This window comes from Mercenaria mercenaria, chromosome 15 (genome assembly GCF_021730395.1).
Source record: "Mercenaria mercenaria strain notata chromosome 15, MADL_Memer_1, whole genome shotgun sequence".
Classification (NCBI taxonomy): domain Eukaryota; kingdom Metazoa; phylum Mollusca; class Bivalvia; order Venerida; family Veneridae; genus Mercenaria; species Mercenaria mercenaria.
The window spans coordinates 30,539,415-30,561,317 of NC_069375.1; the positions used below are offsets into that span (position 1 = coordinate 30,539,415).

At 33.8% G+C, this 21,903-nt stretch overlaps 3 protein-coding genes across 4 annotated transcripts; all 3 read right to left on the minus strand.

The window, feature by feature from the left end:
* Positions 1 to 360: 360 nt before the first annotated feature.
* On the minus strand, positions 361 to 5,961 carry LOC123560790 (uncharacterized). Its single transcript, XM_045352959.2, has 3 exons — positions 5,117 to 5,961; positions 4,662 to 4,762; positions 361 to 3,029 (listed from the first exon to the last, which is right to left on the minus strand). The coding sequence occupies exons 1-3, from the start codon at positions 5,202 to 5,204 to the stop codon at positions 1,941 to 1,943; spliced, it is 1,278 nt and encodes a 425-aa protein (XP_045208894.2). The 5' UTR covers positions 5,205 to 5,961; the 3' UTR covers positions 361 to 1,940.
* Positions 5,962 to 10,325: 4,364 nt separating this feature from the next.
* Positions 10,326 to 13,236, minus strand: LOC128545841 (uncharacterized). Its single transcript, XM_053524906.1, has 3 exons — positions 12,605 to 13,236; positions 12,213 to 12,313; positions 10,326 to 11,518 (listed from the first exon to the last, which is right to left on the minus strand). The coding sequence occupies exons 1-3, from the start codon at positions 12,690 to 12,692 to the stop codon at positions 10,424 to 10,426; spliced, it is 1,284 nt and encodes a 427-aa protein (XP_053380881.1). The 5' UTR covers positions 12,693 to 13,236; the 3' UTR covers positions 10,326 to 10,423.
* A 1,260-nt stretch (positions 13,237 to 14,496) lies between these two features.
* LOC123550127 (peptidoglycan-recognition protein SC2-like) lies at positions 14,497 to 17,797 on the minus strand. 2 transcript variants are annotated; one of them, XM_045338576.2, is made up of 5 exons: positions 17,672 to 17,796; positions 17,330 to 17,545; positions 16,362 to 16,623; positions 15,192 to 15,305; positions 14,497 to 14,738 (listed from the first exon to the last, which is right to left on the minus strand). In XM_045338576.2, exons 1-5 carry the CDS (start codon positions 17,672 to 17,674, stop codon positions 14,533 to 14,535), a joined length of 801 nt encoding a protein of 266 aa, XP_045194511.2. In that variant the 5' UTR covers positions 17,675 to 17,796; the 3' UTR covers positions 14,497 to 14,532. The 2 variants fall into 2 exon arrangements, with proteins under 2 accessions (XP_045194511.2, XP_045194518.2); XM_045338583.2 differs by lacking the exon at positions 15,192 to 15,305 and having other exon boundaries at positions 17,672 to 17,797.
* Between the last annotated feature and the right edge of the window lie 4,106 nt (positions 17,798 to 21,903).

Consider the following 21,903-nt stretch of genomic DNA (forward strand, 5'->3'; position numbering starts at 1 on the left):
ATGCAACTTTTTACGTTCTCTGGCAAGTTTTTGCGTAATATTAATACTCTACACTATAAAAAAAATCCTAAGTTCACTCCTTTTTTAAAAATTTAACATTAAGCTTAATTTTCAAATTATGGTTTAATGGAATTTTTATAATGGTTAGTATCAACAGCTAAATCAGTAGAAAACGAAAAATTCAGAGCTGAAATAGCTTTATTTGGAATTGCTAAGAATTTTTTTTCCGGTTTTGATGCGTAATTCAGCTGTGATATTTGTCTTTTTCTCGTTATATCAAACCACCGATTAAAAATAAAGCCATTTCAGGAATTTATTAAATGTGTACGTTATCTGACTAGGTTTACACCTATAATTAGGAACACCAGAAAAATGCAACCCAATAAAAACAAGAAGATGTCAAATCTAGGTACATATATTTAGATTGCGGTAAAACATGAAATAGATTTATCAATGTTTTGTTCTTTGAAATAAACAACGATCGTATAGATAAGGCATATTCAGATCTATTTATTTTTTTCCATGATTATGACTTGATAATCTTGTTAAGCGAGAGCTATGCAAATCGACCTTGTAGATCATGATCAGCCTGCACATCCGTACAATCTACTCAAGATCTGCACTGTTCGCTATTCAGTCAGTATCTTTTTGGTATGCACTCATTTTAACAGTTGATGGTACTGTCCAAATTGAAAGATGGACAAGTTCATTATACATTTTTAGCAGGGTAAGGGATAATGCATCAGCCGAATATAATTTCATGTAAGGAAACGCATTTGGACTTTTATTATTTGTATCTATTAGTTGTGCCTGCCTAGAAAATACCTTCGTTCATATTACTGAAAAATTGTTGAGAACGACGTTAAACTCGAATACACACACACACTGCCTAGAAAATCGTTAGTACTTTGAAATATTTTTGTGCAGAAAACAGTTGCTTAGACGTGTCAGTTAACATGTATTTGCTTATTAATCAACATATATGAATGACTTACTCAAAACCTTATCAAACGAATATATTGTCTATCGCAAGCTTTGAAAACTGGATGAATTACATGGCTTCTTTCAAAAAACCCGCATTTTTGTACAATTGGGAAGTCACTATAAAGAACTTCGAAAATAAGTAAAATAAATGTGCGTTCTTGGGCAAGGCAAAAATAAGTAAAGAAAATGTTTATTCTTGAGCAAAATACACTTGAAATTCAAATAATAAAATAAAGAAACCAGACAATTGTTTGCTTGCTTGCACCCCATTTTTAACAACAACTGGCACACAAAATCTGTAAATGATTTACTCCTAACGGTATCTACTGAACAATTAGACAATATAGAAATCTGAAGTGGTTAGTAAGATTTTTACGATGGTGTTGGGACCCATGACTAATTAGAAACACAAAACATTGAAACATAACAAATTTGTATTAACATTACATTATGTTTTAGCTTTAGTTTTGAAGTTCTAAATATTATTATAATATAGTATGTATATAGTAGTAGTAGTAATATGATCACTTTAAATGCAGTAGACAAGTGTTTCCCGAAATTCTTTCTTTCTCACTTCATAACAAAGACCAAAAATTCAAATAAACATTATATGTATTAAATGAAGAAGAAACGTTATATACAGCGTAATGACTGACGTTTCATAGTTTAGTGTAAACCTTCAAATGGATTGCACATTTTACTCTGATTTTTTTTTCTCCGTTGTTCTTGTCAATATCAGAACAATTCATTTTTGAGGAAACAAAATCTAACTCCGTCCAAATTATTGAAATACAAAGGTACACCAGTACGTACCATTCATTTTCCAGATGAGTATATTTTCAGTTCTTAACTATATCATACTATAACAAGTGTATTTTAATTCTAAAATGTATCATATTCATTAAACATAATCAAACCAAAATAATATATAATCCGCAGAAAATTGCCACGTCGTGCTATAAACCTTTAAAATAATCAAAACCGTCTGAACTTGGCAAACTGGTTCTGTTAAATAAAAATTCTGGCATAACATCGTAACCAAACAATAAACAATCTGGTTTCATAAATTCTCTGAGTTTCATCATGAGATTCATCGGCACTGTTTTATAAGCTTGGATAAGTGCTTCTTTCCTTTGAGCTTTCAGTTCGTCTACATGCCCCATGCTTGCATCCAAAGCCTTTTTAATTTCATCTCCAAATCTAATATGATTTATTTTTGCAACTTCATTTTCAGCAAAGGGCATGTTGTATTTCTTGAGAATAAGTCCTCGAATCTGATAGCTTGACCAAGTTCTTTGAAACGCTTTGTATCTTGAAAGAATTTTCCCATACTTCTTTAAAATAGTAAACATGTGTTTGTATGGTCCAAAAGAACGTTCATACAGTATATTTGCTTCTATTTCTTTTGCTGATGACATATTCTTAGAAACTATGCCTTTCGTTTTCCAGTCTTCAACTAAATCAACAAGATCATTGGACATTGTTTCCAGTTTTCCTATGAAATTATATCTGATCTCACAAGGGCCACAATGCATGTGCATGGGGACAAAATGATTGTTTAGTCTAATTCCACGTTCGTACAATTTCAGCACATATTTAACTAAATCAAGGAACGTGACGTCATGACCTAATTCCTTGCTGACAAAAGATGCATGAGGTCTTACTTTTTCGATAACGTCTTTTCCTATTATTGCCCAGTGTTCGTTTGGCAGGAACAGTTTATTCTCATACGCAGAAAATAATCTTGCGTACGGGTCTCTTACGAACATAAAAGAATATGAAGAACCAATCATATGTAGAGTTTTATTTCGCAGTTCATTTGACGTTATAAATATTTCGTCACACAATCCATTACATTGAAAAATCTTTAACAGGAAAAGGTCCATGAAGGTTGATCCGCATTTAGGAATATTGCAGTAATAAAGAGAACGATCTATGAGAAATTTTCCTCGCAATTGCCAATTACTCGATATATTAGTAACTTTAAATGTCCGACATATTTCCTGGACTACTAGCGGTCTTTCAGTACCACTTATGGATGTTTGCTGAAAATGTAACCACGCAATATTGCTTTATGCTGTTTGATTGTTTAATTGAAATAACAGATTTTATAATATAATAATGGAAGGTCGGTGGTTCTACCCAGGTACTTGCCCGTAATGAAATAATGTCCGGATCTGGGAACATCCTCCACAATGAAAAGCTAGAAAGTCGCCATATGACCCATATTTGAGTCGGTATGAATTAAACATAACAAAAAACAAAACAACACGACCGTTAAAGGCACTGACCTCCAAATTTGTCTAAAAATAATCTTTCTTTCAAACTGAACTTTGGTCATATTATGAACATCAGAATATGAATTTTTGTTTCTAAAATATTTTAAAAATTTCAAATCAAGAAAAAAGTTAATCGCGTCGGGAATCGAACCCCGGACCGCCGCGGCAATAAAGACATTTAAGAAATAATAAATATGTGCCTATATTTTATCAGTTAATAAAATATGGACAGGAGTACGGATGCGTAACAATTAAATCACGAGTGCGTAGCACGAGTGATTTAATATTCGCATCCGAACGACTGCCCATATTTTATTAACTGATAAAATTATTGGAACATATTTATTATTTCGATTCTAACCACGCAAATTCTTCGCATTTTACAGCACTACATTTTAGCTCGATATGTCATTCGGCCGACCATATGCTATTATAAAAACCTCCCCACGAATGGAAAGCGTTGCATAAAACGGAATTTTCCGATATTCAGCAAAATTTAATTAAAGTATTAAGTAGTTACTGATGTAAAAATGCTGTTTTCTATACTGTAACATCTAAGGTCGGATATAGAAATCAGAAGTAAATACTTCATTCAAAGTTTATATATGCAGTTTCTAAAAATAGTACACATCACTGAAACATACACGCCAGAACATTGCTGCGGCATGTAAACACGTAAACACTCGAGTCTGGAAGATTGGAACATGAATTATAATTTATTTACTGCCAAAGTAAAATCTAGTTGACAACGCAGAAATTGTAAACTACACACACGACCAGACATAGATGCACTGGTGTTGAAATTGAAACTTACCGGGCTGAAACATTTTCTTACGGTAAAAATATAAACAAAAAAATTCATCAGTTAGAAATTGTTTGTTTCGGAAAATTTGATGTACTTTTTATTACTACTACATAGCACTGAAAAAGTCGAGTATTTAGTCGGTATATAACAGAAGCAGAGTAGAATCTCACAGTCGTGTTCAATCGTAGGGTGGAATGAAAGAGCTATATTTTATCATAGATTCATGTATAGGCGATTTTGCTATAAGTTTATATAGCAACTGCTGCGGATCGTGTTATCCCGTCATACTAACAGCGCTATAGCTCAAGTAGTGAATAATGACTTCAAAATATAAATATTTATAGTCGAGACAGTTTACCCGGAGTGAAAGCGTGACAGACGTGAAAAATAGTAAAACAAGCAAATTCTCGTGTGTTTCCGTAACATAGAGTTTGTCAGTAATTACGTTTTAAAGCCTTCTTAAGAAATCTAGCACTTATTTAAAGCTATCTAAAATCTTAAAAAAAAAAAAAAGATATTGTTGTCGAATGATCTGGAAGCATGCCGCTTTAACGAAAGGATGAAGAAAAGATAGTTTACACTTGCATACTCACATGTTGCTTTGTATTGTCTTCAGACGTTTCTAATGTCAATATATTTGGCCGTGAAATTGCAGCTGATAGTGCCAAGTTAAAATCATCAGTTGCTTTGCTTTCTGAAATGTTTGAGAAAGATAAACATTGCTCCTGTGTGAATGAAGTATTTGCATTCTTCGAACATGATATAGTCAAATTTAAAAATGCGGGAAATATCAAGTTCAATTTTCATGAATTATTTTAACAATCTGTGATTTACACAGCTCCTCCCACTATGAGTACAAAAGGAGGACAAAAGGAGGACAATTTTACATAAGGACATTTTACTGAAGAGTCCTTTAACATGTGTCGTTGTTGAATCTTCTGTTGAATATTTTTGTTTCTTTATCTATGTATACTTGGATACAAGTCTTAAAAACACAGTTAATTTTAAACGTTATAGACGTGTGTAACATTAAGAAGATTACTCATACTTAGCCACAGCAATATAAGTAATATAATGCTGATGAACAATAATCCATAAATCCATTGTTTAACTTCGGAGCGAAAAAACAAAGCCATGTGCAACTATGTTAACTCTTTGTATTTTAACAAGAAAACTGAAACACTTCTATGCTATAATAGCTGTTCATATAAATTCCTTTTCGATACAAGCATTATACTAAGATATTTTTCGATGTTCCTTTATTTTCTGCTTTGCTTTTTGACCATTTCCGCTCGGATGAGGCTGAGATCATAACAGGCTGCTGTATGTATTATGCACATCTACTCGACTGTATAGTACCAAGCTGTTGTTGATTAATAATATCATTCCGAAATGAAATGCATTCTTTATACATTCGTTGGAACATCAAGAGAAAGCTAGTCCCTTAGAGTGCATATAAAACATTTTTAAAATGTTTTACGTTCTTCAAGTCTTTCGTTAAACTATAGATTTATTTTTTCAATTTTATGATGCATTTATACAAAGTTAAATGGTTTATTGTGCTATTTGGAAACAATGCGAAAGTGAAGTCGCAAGTGAACGTATTTAGTATGCTAAGGTGATAGTTGCATACTTGCATTTATAGTATTCTCGAAAACGTTCAGTATTTCCTACCCTTTAATTATAAATGTACCCCAATCCTTTTCATCCATATCAACGGTTATTCACACATCCGATTATTGACAGTCAGTAAATTGCTGTTATTTCACTATCATTTGTTTGCCATTTAAAGCTGTATCTTTTGTTAAGAGATTAAACATCACTTAGCAGAAATAGACACAATATTTTAGTTACAAAAAATACATGTGTATATCGCATTGGCTGCCGGCTACAAATTGCACTATATGTCGTTCGACAGATGCACATTTGTTTCTGTTTTTATCCCGTTTGCCTGACAGATCGATATTGAAAAGGCTGTTACATAATACAGAAATAACTTGTCAATCAATTGAGTTAATGTGGATTTGTGCACTAATTTTACACAATTATGGTACTAGAATTTGAACTATTAATATCCAGGTATGTGTGAGTACAGAACCATTTTATAGCGATCTATCTAAGCTGAAGCTAGAATCTTTCGCTTTTTTGTTAGATCAGAGTTTTTCGCGGCTATTTAATTTCACGACAACATACTGCCCGCGAAAGGCGCAAATTTAAAAAGCGCCAAAACATTTCTAGGTTTACAGTAGCTTGAATATAAAAAAAATATTAATTTGACTCGTTTGTTGTATTTAAATCTTTAGGTACGAAACAACAAGGAATTTCATTGAACTTAACCCACCCACCTGTCCCGTGTTTGTAGACATTGCGAATAAATATTGCCTTGAATTGAAAATCTTTCCTGCATCTGTTCATTTATTTCTCCTTTCTTAGCGGTAGATATGTTTCAGACCCACAGCCTAGAATCCCTTTGAAACACAGAATAAAGCCAGTCAAAACAATAAATTCCTTTCTGTAATATTATTGTGGTCTAATTTACGAAACATTTTGTGCAGTGCCCTGTTTAAATGTTCAGTTAAACTGCCTGAAACTGGTAGACAAAATGTTATGTTTGAATAATTTATGACTATCTTTATAATATGTTCATAGAGCAATGATTGCAATGTAGAGCGTGGGAGTATTTAATTATATGTATGCAAGCAACAGTATTGTATGTATTATGGATATCAAATACAGTACAGTATATAATAAATTGTACATTCGAGCAAGCACGTGGGTTGTCGTGCTTGGCATTTCACAGTGTAAGATGACACTATGATATGTTATAGATCTACACTGATATGATTCAAGGATGTTCGCAATCTTTCGGCTCAATCTGTGCTTACCAATATGGACTAGACTGAAAGAAAATCGTTTATTTTGCGGACAACAATATCACATTGTGATTCAAGATAAGGCTTTAGACTTTGACTAACCAATGGAACTATTCAGAGTTTATTACAGTATTCTAACGTAACCTTTAGTACAGTTGTTGTTTAGCTCAAAATTTTTACTTCAAATATTTTGACTATTCATAAATTTTGCGTAAAGGCGGCCCAAGATCAGATATAGCAATGTGACAAATGTCTTCACGTCAGTTGAATATGAACATTGAAACTGGCGGTCACAGAAATATAGAAAGAAACCAGCACATGAACGATGTAGAAGATGAGTACCAATTTATTTGAATATAACTTATTATATAGTGTAGTATTACGACGGCACTTAATTCACGATTATAGAGCATTGATGTTTAATTTACGGACAAAGGCAAATCACCTATAGTTAAATATTATACACCTCAAACATATCTGTTGACAGTGACCTTCACAATATTTGGTACCATGTGCATCTACATAAAAGTTACTCGATCGTGGTGCATTTGCCTTGCTTTATTGCCGAAGTCATTCAAATGTTTATGTAATTTGGTAGACCAAACAATGTCCAGCTGATTACCATTTTTCAGCTTCAAATACAAAATTTCGTTATGAATTGCTAAAACATCATTTAAAAGGCATGAAAAACTGCTAAACTTTAGCCCTAAGGTCGTCCTTTTTTGACAAACACATTTTTATGAAAAGAAGAAAAAATGTCGCGACATCAGCTTCGTTGTTATGACAAACTGACGAAGGAGATTTCCTTGGAGCCATTTTGACATCTTACTTGAATTTTTTTAATGGGCACTAACTTTACGAAGTTTTGCAATAACATTATGAATCTTGCAGGTTTTAACCTTTAGCCTGCTGGCGGCAGGTGATTCTGCCTTTGCGAATCCACGCAGTCTGCTCATGGTCTGCACTCGGCTTCGCTATTCAGTCAGTAAATTTTCAGTTAACACCCCTTCAAATGATAAATGGTACTGGCCAAATCGAATGATTGACCAGTCCATTACTGTATAGAAACTTAGCAGGCTAAAGGTTAAGGGAATTTCTATTTTGCCATAATGATATTTGAGTTTGTATCTGCATATCATATTTAAAGGTATTAGATCTCTTTAACGATAAAATCTTTAATTTACGACGGTTATTTCTGTAGCGTGAGGCAAAAGAGGCACTTGCCTAGATCGATGTTCTGGTTCATTCGTCTCGGTTGGCTATTTACCTTGGCTTTTATTTTTGGTCTGCGTAATTTGTTTGAATACAAGGCGTTCCGGTAGGATTATGTCTCAGTTTAGAAAATATTTCTTCAGCTTTCAAATTTCGAATAAGTTCGCTATATAAAATTTAAAATAGGCAATAACAAACATCGTTTTAGCAATCAAACCGAATCACAATTGTGCGGCATGCTGCCAGTAGGTAAGAAGGTGTGTTAATTCAATATTGCCCTGTGGCTGGCCTACGCATTCCATAATATTCTACATTATAAAAGGTTTCATACATTTACTCCTTCTTTTATAAACATGTGTATGTGGGCAAGAATACCATTGAAATTCAAATAATAAATAAAGAAATTTGCACTCCACTTTTAAAATCAATTGGCGCACAAAGTCTATAGGAGAATTACTCCTAAAAGGTAGAGTGATATGGAAATCTGAGATTTTTTCGTCTCTGACCGACCGATAGGGGACTAATAAATGTGTATTCTTGGGCAAGAATCTATAGGAAAAAATCTATAGGCAAACACTATAATGATTTACTCCTAAAGGTAAAGTGGACAGCTAGACAACATGGAAATCTAAAGTGACAGTAAGATTTTAACGTCTCTGTATTGAATGGTGTTGCCGACTCAACACAAAACATTGCAATATTACAAATTTGTATTTACGTGTTATTCCAGAGGTGTACTGATATTAAAACCTTAAATACTTCATGTGCTGAAAAAAAACCCATTATATTTTAGCTTTAGTATAAAAGTTATAAATATTATCATAATGTTACTTCTAGCTTATTCTGAAACTTCAAAATCATTTAATTAAAATTGATTCAAATACTTTGATGGGAAAACGAAATATTAAAAACAATACTGCTTCTGACTGAGATGTAATATCGTATAAGTTGTTATAAGAATAAAATCTACCATTTTACTTTGACTTTGTCAAGTAATATAATTCGTTATTGAGATTTAGGTGATCAGGTATTATATTTATTAGTTTACCGATTATTTTCATATATGTGGCTGCATACCTACGTAGGCATTTCGTGAAGATGCAACTTTAATGTGATTAAGTTTATGGTATAAGTAGTTCATTGATGCCGGTAGTCGCAATCCTAAGGTCAAATTAAGGTCAAGAAATCAGGTCAAAGGCTATTAAGTGCAGTCCTGCAAATTTCACTTATATGGCCTCATATCTTCTCCATTAAGTGAGCAAAAAATGGTAACTATTTAACTATGAAATAAAATCGCTATATGAAAAGTAATTAGGTTATCTGCATATTAATTAATATTAATAAAAGCGGCAAAATCGTACATAATTACGACACAAATTGACATGTATGTACAGCTGTACAATAGTTATTGATTTATATATATTTTTCATGATTTGCAAAACAGAAAGGTAACAAATGATAAGTGGGATACTTATCTATTGATGAAGGCAACTGTTTATATCGCCATCATTTGTGTTTTAAGTGTGGATGGGGTGATTTGACTTCTGACCAACAGTAATCTTTAGCACAATTGTGTATTTTGTCGCAAAAGCAAGGCATTTTGTATTGTATTAGGTACATATCTGCCGGTTATTTAAAGATGTAAACCTATGTCACACAACCAATATGGTTGCCATTTTATTCAAATGACCACCAAGGAAGTATGTTCTAAAGTATGCATATATATGAGCGTTTACATATGTTTTAATGCAATTTATTGCAGTATTAAGATTGATAATGCAATTGATAATAAGACCATACGCCATGTAGGCAATCTCAGAAAACCAATATTGCTCTCATTTTTCAAAATGGCTGCCAAAAATCAAAATGTTATGGTTAGTTTGCATACATTGTAGAGTTTATATGTTTTAGAAGATATTTGTTGCTTTCACACCTTGACTTTGAACATTGTTTGGACTTTTTTTTATTTTCATGCCTGCAGACTTTATGTTTACACTTCCATGTGTTTAGCTTTTACTTCCGGCGAAAAAGTCGCGTGTGCGTGTAAAGACATGTAATATGGTTTGTGCATTTTACTCTGATTTTAGATTTCTCCTTTGTTCTTGTCAATATCAAGGCATATCAGTACGTACCATCCAGTAACCAGTATATCTTCAATTCTAAAATGTATCATACAAGAGCCAGTGTAGTTTAATTCTAAATTGAATCTTTTCTAAAACATGATCAATCCAAATAAAAAAATACTATCTGTTAACAATTGTCATGTTATGTTATAAACCTTTAAAATAATCAAAACCGTCTGAATTTGGCAAACTGGTTCTGTTAAACAAAAATTCTGGCATAACATCATAACCAAACAATAAACAATCTGGTTTCATAAATTCTCTGAGTTTCATCATGAGTTCCATCGGCACTGTTTTATAAGCTTGGACAACTGCTTCTTTCCTTTGAGCTTTCAGTTCGTCTTCATGCCCCATGCTTGCATCCAGAGCCTTTTTAATTTCATCTCCAAATCTAATATAGTTTATTTTTGCAACTTCATGTTCAGCAAAGGGCATGTTGTATTTCTTAAGAATAAGTCCTCGGATCTGATAGCTTGACCAAGCGCGTTGAAACAGTTTATATCTTGACATAACTGATCCATATTGTTTCAGAATTAAAAACATGTGTTTATATGGTCCAAATGAACGTTTATACAGCATATTTGCTTCTATTTCTTTCGCTGACGAGATGCTTTTAGAAACTATTCCTTTCGATTTCCAGTCTTCAACTAAACGGACGAGATCGCTTGACATATTTTCCATCTTTCCTATAAAATTGAATTTGAACTCACAAGAGTCGCAGTGCATGTGCATGGGGGCTAAATGATCGTTTAATCTAACTCCACGTTCGTACAAATTCAGCACATATTTAACTAATTCAATGAATGTAACATCATGACCCAACATCTTGCTGACAAGAGAGGCATAGGGTCTCTCTGTTCTGATAACATCTGCTCCTATTATTGTCCAGTGTTGGTTTGGAAGGAAAAGTTTATTCTCATACGCAGAAAATAATCTTGCATAAGGTTCCCGGACAAACATGAAGGAATATGCATTACTCATCAGCCTCGGTGTTTCCATATTTGTACGCAGTGTTGATATGGAAATGTGGTCACATAATCCATTGCATCGAAATACCACAGACAGAAAATGATCCATAAAAGTCGATCCACATTTAGGAATACTGCAATAATAAAGAGGACGATCCCGAACAAAGAGTAACTTTCCACGGAATGGCCAACCATCCGAAATTTTTGCGGTTTTCAATATTCGGCATATTCTAGGAACTACCAGCGGTCTTCCAATATCGGGTATGGGTGTTTGCTGTAAACAGAAACATGAATTTAAATATGACAATATGTTTTCTGACAGTTTAATCAAGCTTACTGATTTAAACTAGGTCTTGTTCAAAAGCGCTACATAGCAAATACAATCTGTAAAAAAGATTCTTTGGCAGCGTAGAACACAACCAACGAACATAATCAAAATGACAGGATTGCATTTATGAAGTAGAACTATAACTGCTTTCTGCAAAGCTGAATTTTTTCTAAGCCGACCTTGAGTGATTATCAAACAAAACCGAGCACAATTGGCAGACTCGGCTTCAATGACTTTGTTCATAGTTCGTAATCAGTTTTGCAACACCCGTTATGTCCGCTAGTACCAGCTTGAGCGGAACTCTTTTTACACACATAATTGAAAACAAAATATAACAACACCAAGATGAGTATGGGAAGACCTTTTCACGGGAAGAACTTGTACAACCGAAAAATGGCAACTCAAGCCTATTGTTGCGATAGAATATAGAATATTATAGGGAGGCATAGACCCCAATGGAGCAAAATATATCTGACTGGATTTGATAGGTTCTGTTTGTAAATTATGAGGATTGTGAAATGGGTAGCACGCCATACTCGATTAAACATCGACTTAAAAAAACATTTCAAGACAAGAAGTTACATAAAATGTTACTCAAATAAAAACGATTCAATCAAGCAGTTTGGCAGAACAGGCTCACATTTTGATGTGTATTCCCTTTAGATTCTTCAAACGACGACTGTCTTGATATATTAAGTGAAGTTAATGGTGCCAGTTTGGAATTATCAATCTCTTTGCTTTCTGAAAATGTAATAAAGAAATACATTGCCTCTAATAAATCCATCTCAATTCTTAATTTCTACGACTTGTTGTGATCCTTCTTTGAACTTGGAAAGAAAAAGATTTGAAAAATTATACTTTACTTACAATGTAAACGCCTTTTAAAGGTTGTCGGCATTTATATTTTTTTTCTTATTTTCATTGTTTATTAATCCAACTTTACTAAAGTGAAAATTCTTAAAAATATGTTTTATTCAAAACCGAAAAATATATGCGAAATACTGAAAACTACATTGGTAGGAAAAATCATACTTAGCTGCAGTGTTGCAAACAATAGGACACCGACGTATATTGATCGATAAATCCACTGCTTTATTTTATAGCGCCTAAACACAGCCATTCAGATTAAAATTCCTAATCAAATTAAAAATACAGCACCAATTAAAGATATGTGAACCCAATTCATTTAGACCATTTTTGCTTTAATCTTGATATACATGTACAAAAACTGTGATTAGAAATGCTAGAACTGATGGCTTTCCAGATTGGCCTTTTCAGAGAATTTTACGCTTTGCTTTGGGATCATTTCCGCCTGGACAAGTCTTTGCAAAAAATGTTGGAGTGTTTGTTTTATGTAAACCTACTCAAACCAAGCTGTTGTCATCACTTGTATTACATTTATTGATATTTTCTGAAAGGAAAAAGAGCCTGTGTTATTCTGTCTATCATTCAGTCTATTTACATTAGAGGACTGCACTCCAGATTTTGGCTCAAATTGATCTTTCTTTCGAATCGAAGTCTGGTCATGTCTCTTTGAGAGTTACAGAGAATTAAGCTTTATGTATCAATGAGTGTTTCAAATACAAAACACGATTTCACCTATAACACTGATTATACAAAAGCCGTTTTTTGTTGTTGTTTTTTTTTTTTTTTTTTTGTTGTTGTTTTTTTTTTTTTTTTTTTTTTTTTGTCGAGGGTAAATTTAAAAACTTTTTATTGGCTTTGGTTACGTCAAATTCACAGAAAACATTACTAACGTATTACGGTAAGATATGCTTTTTGATACTATGGAAGGCCTATCTGAAAGCAATTGGCTATGTAAATGTTCTTTTCATTGAAATAAAGTCTTTTTAGGGTTAACATGTGTCTTAAATCAAAAACACTAGTTTTTCCTTTATGTTTGCGCTTTCATGTATTTTCGATTTTTTTCCTCGTTTTCAAAAGAATCCATTGTGTTCTATGTGCTTTTTAACATCCGCTGGCCGCAGGAATGTTTTACACTTGCCTACCACAAAATAAACTAAACAATTTCTTTTCATTTTAATAGAAAATAGCATGCTATTTTATGTTAATAAGGAGAAATGCAGCAAAGTTATTGTCATGACTCGTACGAGAAAGTCCAAATGTGCAATAAAATGTATCTGTTCAAAAACTACGATATTACAGGGAAGTAATTCTCATTTAGATACAATTACTACTTCATAAAATGAAATTTATTAAAAGTTTTAAAATCATACCAGATATTATACACAGACTAGCTTAAAATTACACTACGTGAATTCGGTAGTTAACTGCTTCCATCTTTATCCTGCATTATCTCGATCTTTAATAAGATTTACAACGAATAATATATGGCCTTGAATACACTTAAAATTATTAAATACTTTTATATACTTAGTTCAGTCTACTTGTGTTAAGGACTTAATCTGCAAAATCAAGAGGATATATGGACGTGGCTCATATTTGCAGATATAATTACTGTTAAGAACGTTCCACTAATAAGTCCGGTGTGATGTTGTCCTGTGTATGTACTATTTGATGAAACAAAATTCGTTATATGAATCTGAGTTTTTATATTCAAAAGGTGACTTACTGTACGCGAATGCAATCTGGTTATATAATAATGTGTGCCGAGAGCTAACGACTATTCAGTATGAAGAGATGCCTTAAACAGAATGAAGCCCCACAACGTAAAAGGGAACTTTTACTTTTTATATAGTAGTTGCAATAAGTGTTTATTATTTCTTCGTTTCGTCCTTGCGCAAAAAGACGGGAAACGAACAGACGATTAAATAAGTGATGCATAGTCGCTGTTTAAGTAGCACCTTTTGGCGAGTGTATGGCGAAGTATATCAGGAAATAACGAGCCAAGACAAAAACATAAGCTCCAAAAATCTGACAAATGTTTACAAATACAAAACGACTATCTTTGTTAAACTTTGTTTAGATAAATTTTGTGTTTACAAATTATAGTGCGGCCATGTCTGGATAAGATTGTAGTATGCAGTTCCAGGGCAGGCAGTAGACCCCACATCTCGGTGACCAAGCATGGTGTAGTTTGAGACCAGTTTGTTGTTGGCGACTCCGCAAGCTATCATCTTCTGTACGGCATCCAAGGCGGCTTGGTTTGGAACATGGTCGCTGAAGTCGCCGATGACACAGATTGCTGTAATTATGAAAACATGCTGTAATTCATTTCCCAACCAATGATAAAAAGACCGCATGGAGTGTTTAAGGTGGTTACCATATGACAGTTTCAGTCCTGCATCATAAGTCCCATGCATTAATTGGTAACAGTATAACTTACATAAATCATACTCATTGAGTACTTCAACAAGAGCGATAATAAGTGGAAACAGATAGAATATTGTAGAAATATTGTTACAATGTTTCCTTAAATGAGCACCGCCATGTGAAAACCAACATAGTGCGTTTGCGACCAGCATGGATTCCGATCATCCGCGCAGTCGGGTCAGGATCCATGCTGTTCGCTTTCAAAGCCTATTGCATTTAGAGAAACCGTTAGCGAACAGCATGCGTAGTCTGGTCTGGATCCATGCTGGTCGCAAACGCACTATGTTGATTTTCTCATGGTGCGGCTCAAATGGTGTTCACTCACCGAGACCTACAGTGTTGTAATGTTTTGTATGCGCTCCAATCGTGTCCCAACCGCGACCTTCATAAACATTTCCGTCTTCACCGACCACAAAACTGTACCCAATATCGTTCCAACCTGTTGTTAAAAACTGTTCAAGTACTGGAGTGCAGTCTCAGACTTGACCCTTATTCAAGCTATATCTGCATGCCAAATTTCATTTAGCCAGTTATTTATTTAGCAGACATTGTTACTTTTTATAACTAGTAAGAATGGCATTGACTGTTCTAAAATCGTAACCTTGGTATTGATTTAAATTATGCTTCCTATACTTAAATTTCATTTAGTTCACTTAATTAAGCGGGTTTTTTTTACTTTATTTTAAACCATCAGTGTAAGCTACGTTCAGGTCAAAATTCAATTGTATCATAGCTCGGTGTTTTTTCTTAACAAATATGGTGCAGGTAATTCGTATACTCTGAGTACAGGGTGCGGTAACTAAAAGTGTGCAGGTATTTAATACTCGCACGCTAGTTACCGCACTGTTGGAAAGAAAAGTATGCCAGCGTGTCTGAAACAGTAGACTGCGAAGTGTATCTTATTGATTTTTCTGCTCTAGCATTGGTTTATTTTACCTGGGCTTTACACATTTGTAAAGCAAGGATTTTAGTACTCACTGAACTGCTGTATATGGCAATGTGGAACGCCTACAACTACCATATATGACAGGCTATGATACAAAACAGAAAGAACATTAAAACTCTCGGGTAAACGATTTATACTCGGGGGCTACGCCCCCTCGTACAAATTGTTTACCCTCGAGTTTCAATGCTCTATCTATTACATAACTGTTACAGTACCAATTCAAACAAAAGTCATTGACCGAACATCATGAGTCTGAGGGCGACTTCCAACCCATCCAAAGACTTTCGCCGACGAATATACAGCATTACACTTTTGAAAACTAAATGTATGTATGTGTATATTTTCCGTCATTCATTGAAATGACACGCCAATAAATACAATGTTTCTTACTGCACTAAATCAGTCCTGATATATGACATAAGATAGTGTGACGTTTCTTGGTTACTTTATAGGATACATGTGAACCTAGCTTTCGCTATGCTGAGATTACTAAGAAGTCAAATTCAAAGGATTTGTTAGTGAAGAACTTATTTACGAAAATCTAAATACCATGTCCGTCCATGTGCCAGTTTTGATACCCTTGAACTTTATCTATGCATTTCTCCTTTGTAAAACAGGGTGAAGAGGCGCCATGATGAAGAAACATGTATTTTGGAGTTGCTGGTAGCCTTCCGGCATACTGGGTGGGAGCCCGTGCTCCCCATTCTGCCCGGGTCACAATATTTGGACATCCGGGTAGTTGCAGCAAACTGGAGGGTGCGTGCGTTACACAAGAAGATATTGTCACATATGCTTCATGTATCCAACCGAACTGAAAGAAAAATGTTCAAACATATTACTACTGGTATATGTAAATATGTAAATATACTGGCTTGCATAAAAGATAATGATATGGAGACTTTAATGATCAAATGCAAATATTACAAGCCCGCCCGCTGAGCTCAGTATGAAGAGCGCAGATCTACGGATTGCGGGGTCATGAGTTCGATCTCCAGCCGGGGCATATGTTCTCCGTGACGATTTGATAAAAATATAGTGTGTCCTCTACCTCTGATTCATGCGGGGAAGTTGGCAGTTACTTGTGAAGAACTGGTTTGTACAGAATCACTGGTTAGGTTAACTGCCCGTCGTTACATAACTGAAATACTAGTACTGTTAAAAAACGGCGTTGAATCCAAAACAAACAAACAAACAAAAATTGCAACATTCTTTGACATCCTTCAGACTTTCAGTCAGTGGATAGTACGTTTGTCACACGAGCCGGAAATCATAACGTTTCGTTCCTTTAACCCTATTACTTCAATCAGAAAAAGATTTGTATTTTATTTAGAGCCAATATACTTTGTTCCGTTCAAGTAATGCTTCAGAATCCGTCATGTTCTTATCAGATTTTGTATGAGGGATCAACGTTGAAAAAGTGGCTTTTATCACAGTGTCCTTCAACGGTCCTTGCATGGAGTTTTCATGTCTTTGTTTCGATTTTTAACTAAAAATCTGATTAATAATTTTTGACTGACCTTTCCATTGTAAATTACACTGATCCAGCGATCTCCGTTCACTATCTGTCTGGTCCCATTGAATTTAACACAGTGGTGATTCTTAAGTGTGGTCAAGATTTCAGCATTTGTACCAGCTCCATCCCGGATATGGACATTTGATGTTGCGCATGCACAGTCATCTCCTCCCACGGCCGTAAATGAAAGGCTTAATGATATAATATACAGGAATGTTACCTGAAATTTGAAAAAAGGGGGAAAAATAAATAGAAAAGTACATATTTATTGACATTTACCTCACTCATTAAACAATTCCAAAAGAACAGTTGTTAAACACTAACAAAATGTTGACAATATGCTAACCATTTTTACAGTTTTATACAATATATTCAAACCAATTGATAAGGTTAGTTTCGGTACATAGCCAGTACTAGCGACCTAGCTGTTGTCATATTAAGTGTAACTGATAAGGTTCGCGGACAGAAGACTTCAAAGCGCTTTTAGATAGATATACCTTTATTTGCCAAACTGGGGCCTGTTTTACAAAACTTCGTACGAAGTTGGCCTTTTTTTCGTACGAACTTCTTACGCATTTTGTATGATGAAAAACTTGTTTCACAAAAGTCCGCAAATTTGCGACAATCGTACGAAGTTGCGAATTTAAGAAAATATTTGTTAAGTTAAAATAGTTGTCACACGGACTTCGTATATGTAGTAAAACATCAATATATCGCAGAATATAATTTTTGTCGTTATTGCAAAATACTTTAAATTTAAGAATGAAAATGCCCCATCATATTTATTCGTTATCAGACTATTAGTATTAACTTCCTGTTGTGAATAACCCCTGATGCACATATCCGATACAGTCATGTCCAAATGTCAGCTAACAACTTATTTGCGAGTCAACCTTCAAATCTATATTATACCAGTTTTTGTTTTTAAAGTTTAGTCAGATAGTACTTTAAATAATACATTAAAAACCGCAAAAAATATAATTCTAGAAATTCTGTAATGAATTAGTCGGGCATAAATATCTCTTAAAAAATATCATTATACTGTGTGGATTTATGATTACTCTAGAAATATTATGTGCGGATGCACGCCAAGTTTTACACCATAATTATGGTTATATTCTGAGCGAAAAAAAAGCCCTCAAGTTGCTTTCCCTTAAAATATCGTAAGAACACCGTTACATCAAGACCCAATTTTAAGAAATATTCTTTAGTCATTTAGTTAGTATAATAAATTCGGGACGTTTATGTCTTCTTTTTTTTTCATTTAAGTTGATAAAACTTCTTATTTTTGAGTCGGCTAAATGATGAAAGCGTTTGACGAGTCCTTGCTACCGCCCGATTTCTCATTCTCATTAAATGGCCTAATTGATGTAGTTCCATTAGATTGTCTCTAATTTCAAAGAGTTCATTGATCGAATGAAGTTCAGTTGTGTCAGTCCCATTTGCTATGACCAATATACGATGTAATCTGTCAAATTTATGAAGTGTAATTGTGCAATACTCGAATGAAGCCACGTATTTTCTTCCGCGGTAACTCATTAAGCATAAACACGAATAACGATTCTGCGGGATTTGGTAATACATTTGCGCATATGATTATGGTGACTAATTTTCTGCCCTTTTGTCAGAGAATAGCAAATATGATGTTCACAAATTCAAATAAAACTGCTTATTAACTTGTTAGCCAAATTATTTATTTGTTACCCTGTCCGTATCAAAAACTTATTTTTAAAATCAATGCGCAATAACAAATTTATTGCGCTTAGCATTTCATGAATTGCACAGGCCTACCAAGCTTGCGTAACATCTAGCAAAAGACAAAATATAGTTCCAGAACATACTGCTAGTATTTTATTGAATCGGGTACCTCTGAAAGCATTGGAATGTCTCTTATCAAAGAGTTTACCACATCGATGAAATTAAATTATGACAGCTTCATTTTAAATGACCTGAATAAGATATGTGCAGTACGATCATTCTTCCGCAAGACTTCGCGGATGAATCCTAATTACATTCTGGGCACTTGTCAGCGAACACACGTGACCTGTGTATAACAACGTTTCTACGACTTTGCGTTTAAAAATACGGACTTCGGCTTACCGAAAAAATACTATGAAGATCGGCCAGATCAAAATGATGCAAAACGCGAGTGGCGAAAATGCAAACGTCTACATACAACTTCGTTCTAAATCGTAACCTTTCTGGAATTTTGACTGGTTTGAATAATATGCTTATGATTCAAGTCGCAAAAAAATGAAACCGTCACCCATTCTGCGTTTCATGGTGACACATGGGTTGAATTTTGCAGTCAGTAAGCGTATAAATTATCGGGAGAAGAAGCTCTTACTGGTTTGTTTAAATATTACTGATTTTAAAAATGATTTTATTTTCTGAGAAATAAACAAATCGGCGAAACATTAAATTGTATTTTCTTGTAGTTTTTGAAATCGAAAGTAGATCGTCTATATTAGACTACTTTGACGAAACGAAACAATTATTTTATGAAATGATTTCAATAAGAGGTAATTTCGACGTAAACTTCAATGTCAGATACGGCCAATTGCTGCTAAACTGTCTTCGTATCATCACAATGTGTAAAACATATTGTTGAAACTGGAGATTTTGGCGGTATTTAGAAAAGTGTAATCGTATCCGGATATAATATTTTGGATAAATATCGAGCTGTGTTGTGAAATTTTAACATTCAAGTAACAGACATGATAAGATATTATTGTAACAGAAATGATTCTTGAATTTATTTTTTATAACACATACATATAATCTTTATCAGACTTACTTTCTAGTCCTGAGGTATAGCCTTAAAAACGCACCAAAGACTGTATCAAGGGTCTACATTTTCAAAATTTTCTTGTGGTGATACCCCAAAACCTACTTGCAGGTGAGGGTTATCATCCCACACCCTCCCCCATATTGCCACTTTACAGTTTGATACATTTGCCCTGTTACCAGCTGTCACAATGTCCATTTCAAAATCTGACTGCAATTCAAAGCGGGAAGGAACACCCCACCCCACATCCACCCTTCTACCGACAAGGTCAAAATGGCTCAAACATTGTTCAGCCCAGTCTGGACCTGTCTGTCTACATGAATCAGAATGGATAATTGAAAGTGCATGGACTTGGGGACTACTGACATGGTTTTGAAGGGGTTAACAGGTCTGAAATAGAATAAATGATGGTTTTAACTAAAAAAGAACTGCATTTATTAATATCGGTTATCTTTTCCGAAATTGGTAGCTAGTTCGAGTAATTTATCTTAGTTTCGAATGCGCAATTTTCCTGTCAGTGTAAACATTCATGACACTATATATTGACACTCAGCAACATTTACATATCTTTAAACGGAAAAGTAAGTATACTTTAAATTCACATCACTTATACAGTGTAACTTCCGAAAACCGAAAGACCTCCGGATCATTCTAAATGTTCGGTATTTGGAAGTTTCCGGAATTCAGAAGTTTGAAAGATTGTAGGCATAGTGGACGTGGTACACAAGAGTTATGCTTTTTACACGTACGATGAAATAGATTATTATTCTTTATAATTTTACAAGTAAATATAAATAAATTAATTAATTGATTAATTGATTAACTACAAATATTCAGGAATATAAATGTATGGATAACAAATAAAAAAAAATAATTTTAATAATAGCATTAACGCAAACATTGCCCACTTACATCATTTACCATCTTTAGAGTCCCGAGTTCGTCAATTTTTAATAAGTTTTGATAATGCATAATTTAATCGTGGTAACAAAATCATTTGAAACACCGCTCTTTCTTTCATTCAAACATTAAGTTTTTCGCACGTAAAATATTTAATTCATCACGTTTTCATAAGTTGAAAACAAATGAAAGTAATCGCCAATTACTTCTTTACTTTTGCATGATTATAACATAACATAACATAACATAACATAAATTTTATTTGTCTTAAGCATGAAAAGCTCATCGACACAACAAGAAACATATAAACATAATTTTTTGGCACGCGTAAAATACATATTCATGTAAAGATGCGAGAAAATCAAAATTAACGTAAGCATAACACAAAGTATGAATTTTAAGATTATGAACATAAATAGACTAATATCTAAGTGACATCTGGTCTAACATTAGACTGTCTTAATTTAAAAGCTTTAGTAATATATAATGCAAGTTTCGTTAATGTATTCTTATTTGTCGAGTTTAATAATTCCATGAATTTAAAAACACTTGGATTTTCAGAGAAATATTTACCAATATATTTTTTTGCGCAGTTCTGCATAACAGCTTCACTTTAGAATGAAGTGGAACTCGTCTTCCAAATCATTAAGGTCACAAAAAACACATTTTCTTTCTGTCTCGGTATGGGGTTTGCAGAATGTCTGGCTTTTTCAATCATTAAGTCATGAGAACTCAGTCTTATTTTAAGAATAGCCCTTCTATAGTATATATTATTCAGAATTTTCAGATAATCTGACATTTCAAACACCTGTTTTAACTCTTTGTACATATGTAACGATGGGTGGAAGTTCATATTTTCTCTTCATTCATTTATGAATGTGTCTTTTAGT

Bases quoted from the DNA above. Each gene is read 5' to 3' on its own strand.
- LOC128545841 (XM_053524906.1), bottom strand. From the start codon at position 12,692: ATGGCTGTGTTTAGGCGCTATAAAATAAAGCAGTGGATTTATCGATCA. The intron at 12,314-12,604 runs GTATGATTTTTC...TTACATTTTCAG, and splicing joins GTTTGCAACACTGCAGCTAA to AAAGCAAAGAGATTGATAAT. The intron at 11,519-12,212 runs GTGAGCCTGTTC...TTCTGTTTACAG, and splicing joins AAGGGAATACACATCAAAAT to CAAACACCCATACCCGATAT.
- LOC123550127 (XM_045338576.2), bottom strand. The intron at 16,624-17,329 runs GTCAGTCAAAAA...TTTTTCTTTCAG, and splicing joins GTGTAATTTACAATGGAAAG to TTCGGTTGGATACATGAAGC. The intron at 14,739-15,191 runs GTGAGTGAACAC...TCATAATTACAG, and splicing joins TTACAACACTGTAGGTCTCG to CAATCTGTGTCATCGGCGAC.
- LOC123560790 (XM_045352959.2), bottom strand. From the start codon at position 5,204: ATGGCTTTGTTTTTTCGCTCCGAAGTTAAACAATGGATTTATGGATTA. The intron at 4,763-5,116 runs GTATGAGTAATC...CAAACATTTCAG, and splicing joins ACTTATATTGCTGTGGCTAA to AAAGCAAAGCAACTGATGAT. The intron at 3,030-4,661 runs GTGAGTATGCAA...TTACATTTTCAG, and splicing joins AAGACAATACAAAGCAACAT to CAAACATCCATAAGTGGTAC.